Source organism: Lactuca virosa, chromosome 7, assembly GCF_052849685.1.
Source record: "Lactuca virosa cultivar CGN04683 chromosome 7, Lactuca_virosa_CGN04683_v6, whole genome shotgun sequence".
Taxonomy (NCBI): Eukaryota; Viridiplantae; Streptophyta; class Magnoliopsida; order Asterales; family Asteraceae; genus Lactuca; species Lactuca virosa.
In genome coordinates this window covers 104,555,689-104,558,762 of record NC_136432.1, presented here as the reverse complement: position 1 = coordinate 104,558,762, position 3,074 = coordinate 104,555,689, and the positions used below count along the sequence as shown (strand labels likewise).

At 42.8% G+C, this 3,074-nt stretch overlaps 1 protein-coding gene across 1 annotated transcript; it reads left to right on the top strand.

Annotated features, from left to right (window-relative positions):
- The first annotated feature begins 600 nt into the window (after positions 1 to 600).
- Positions 601 to 3,074, top strand: LOC145127008 (uncharacterized). Its single transcript, XM_079062263.1, has 6 exons — positions 601 to 826; positions 899 to 1,297; positions 1,370 to 1,581; positions 1,938 to 2,479; positions 2,579 to 2,745; positions 2,800 to 3,074. The coding sequence occupies exons 1-6, from the start codon at positions 601 to 603 to the stop codon at positions 3,072 to 3,074; spliced, it is 1,821 nt and encodes a 606-aa protein (XP_078918389.1).

Here is a 3,074-nt window from a genome sequence, read left to right as displayed (position 1 = left end):
AAACTCCTATAAAGCCAAAATCTTCATTTTCTTCATAACTTCCTCCTCGATGCTCCAATTGTCCCGAAACTTTGTCCATATCTCCTCTTCATCACCTCAACTAAGATTCTTCCTTCAAAAGTCCCTGAAATATCATAAAAGTGTGTGAATGGAATTTCATCATGAAAAATCCCGAAAAATATGCAAAATGCATGAGTTTAAATCTAAACGCAATGCACTTTTATGGATTAAAACTACAAAATGCATGCATAATTGGCGCCGTTGCCGGGGACACGGTGTTACTAATTGTTTATGCCTAGATCTTTCCGTACAGGTACACCACTGCCAATTGACTCAGAGATAGAGAAGACTGCAAAGAAGTTAAGGAAGCAAGCCAAGCTTCGTAAGAGGCAACCGGTTTCCGGTACTTCTTCATCATCCAATCCCCCGGTCATCAACATTTGGGAAGACATACCCCTCTCAAGTGTATCCGCATCAGAAACAGAAAGCCCATCACTCTCACCACAATCATCCTCACCCAAAAATACCACTCCACCCTTTTCACCTGTTCATAATATCCCAAACACTACACCCACAAAAACTTCAACTACTTCTCACGCCATGGGGGATAACCATGGAGGAAACCCACCTCCAAACCCACCACCTGAACAAACCCTCCGCCAATGGTCAAGACAAGATGTTACTCAACAACCTCTTTGTATCACATATCCAGCTGCCACAAACCTTGAGTTAAAATCCGGGCTTATCCACTTACTCCCAACTTTTAAAGGATTGGAGAATGAAGATCCTCACAAGTTCCTCACCGAGTTCCATGTAGTATGTGTGGGTATGAAACCACACAATGTCACGGAGGATCAAATCAAGCTTAGGGCATTCCCCTTTGCGGTGTAAGATGCAGCTAAAGACTTGCTTTATGACCTCCCACCGGGGACGGTAACTACTTGGGTAGATCTTGCGAGGTTGTTTTTGGACAAATATTTTCCGGAGATGAAAGCTTCAGCCCTACGGAGGGAAATTATCGGGATCAAGCAACACAAAAGAGAAGCTTTCCACACATATTGGGAAAGATTTAAGAAACTATGTGCCTGTTGTCCAAAGCACGGGATTACCGAGTATCAGCTCCTACAATACTTCATTGAAGGCATGACCCCAATGGAAAGAACACTTCTCAATGCTTCTAGTGGCGGATCTTTACCCGATAAGACTCCAACCGAAATCCGCAATCTAATCAAGAACATGGCTGAAGATTCCAAACATTCAAGCCATGATGAAGAGTGGTACACAGATGCACCCCGAGGTGTAAAGGAGGTCCAAACTCCTCAAATTGAAGCTCAATTGTCTGAGCTTACGAAAGTGGTTATGATGCTAGCCAAAGACAAAGATGTGCAGCCCACACCCCGCCCATGCGGTATTTGTACTCAAGTGGGGCATCCAACCGACATGTGCCCTCAACTTCAAGAGGAAGATTATGAAGAAGCAAAAGCCATGGGAGGTTTTCTTGGGTCTAATCAAAGGGGATATGAGCAGCCACGGGGTGATCAAAGATGGAGTAACAATCAAGGTTGGGGAGGACATCAACAGGCAAATTATCAACCAAGTCAACCACATCAATACCAACAAAGACCACCTTTTCCACCACAAAAATTTCAGCCAAGGCAGCCACAACACCCTCCTCAACAAGCGGGTTCATCAAATATGTCCTTAGAGGACATAGTGAAGAGTTTGGCAACTAGTACACAAGCTTTCCAACAAGAAACAAAAGCAAGCATAAAGAACTTAGAGAAACAAGTTTCACAGCTTGCTACTTCCGTAAGCAAACTATAATCTCAAGGAAAGTTGCCTGCCCAAACTGAAGCAAACCCAAGGCACACGTGTGTGCCATCACATTGAGAGGCGGAAAGAGCTATGATGATCCAAAAGTGTCGGTTGATCAAAAGGAAGAAGAAATAGTGGTCGAAGAGGCAACCAAAGAAGTGAAGGAGGAAGAGAAAACAATCGAAAAGAAGCCCTTCATCACTGAGTCTAAAGCCACACCTGCTCCATTCCCCGAAAGATTAAAGAGCACGAAGAAAGAACGGGAGGAGAGTGAGATCATGCAAATGTTCAAGAGAGTTCAAATGAACATTCCACTCCTCAAGGCCATCAAGCAGGTACCTAGATATGCAAGGTTCCTTAAGGATCTTTGTGTATCTAAAAAGAAATTAAAAGGAAATCAAGTCGTAACATTTGGGGAGCATGTATCCGCGGTTTTGCAAAAGAGGATGCCCCCGAAGTGCAAGGATCCCAGTGTTTTTACCGTGCCTTGCAAGTTGGGGAATCTTTATGTACCCCGAGCTATGCTTGATCTAGGTGCATCCGGAAATGTCCTACCATATTCTCTTTTCAAATCAATTGGTATAGGAACATTGAGCAAAACCGGTGTGATCATCCAACTTGCTGACCGGTCTTTGGTACACCCAAAGGGAGTATTAGAGGACGTGTTAGTGCAAGTCAATGAATTTGTCTTCCCGACTGATTTTTATGTCTTAGATATGGGAGATGATGACTCTCCAAGTTCAAGTTCCATACTTTTGGGTAGACCTTTTCTTAAAACCTCTAAAACAAAATTTGATGTCTACAATGGAACTTTGAGTATGGAATTTGATGGTGAAGTTATCAACTTCAATGTTCATGAAGCAAAAAAGGTTCCTTCTGATGTTCAATCTGTTAATTTTGTCAATTTGATCCAGCCCTCAACTAAAAAGGGTTTGAACTTGTCTAACAATGAATTTCTAGAGTTAGTTTTGTCATGAAAACTAGACAGGGACAAAGCCAAAGAGCTCGCAAAGAAGTTTCATATGGATAATGAGGTGTTGGAGATTTTAGAGTTTATTGATGACAAGAAGTGTATGAGGAGTGATGATATAGAACCCAAGCCATCCACCAAAGTCAAAATCCTTCCACCGGTGGAACAAGCACAAGATTTAGGAGCAAAAACTCCACCGGATCCCTTAGAGAATATACATGTCAAGAAGGAGATGGCGAGGAGGTTGATGTGTTGGAGAGGACCACGTATCAAGACTGAACCACATTAA

Bases quoted from the DNA above. Each gene is read 5' to 3' on its own strand.
- LOC145127008 (XM_079062263.1), top strand. From the start codon at position 601: ATGGGGGATAACCATGGAGGAAACCCACCTCCAAACCCACCACCTGAA. The intron at 1,298-1,369 runs GTGTAAAGGAGG...TTATGATGCTAG, and splicing joins GTACACAGATGCACCCCGAG to CCAAAGACAAAGATGTGCAG. The intron at 2,746-2,799 runs GTTTGAACTTGT...CATGAAAACTAG, and splicing joins CCAGCCCTCAACTAAAAAGG to ACAGGGACAAAGCCAAAGAG.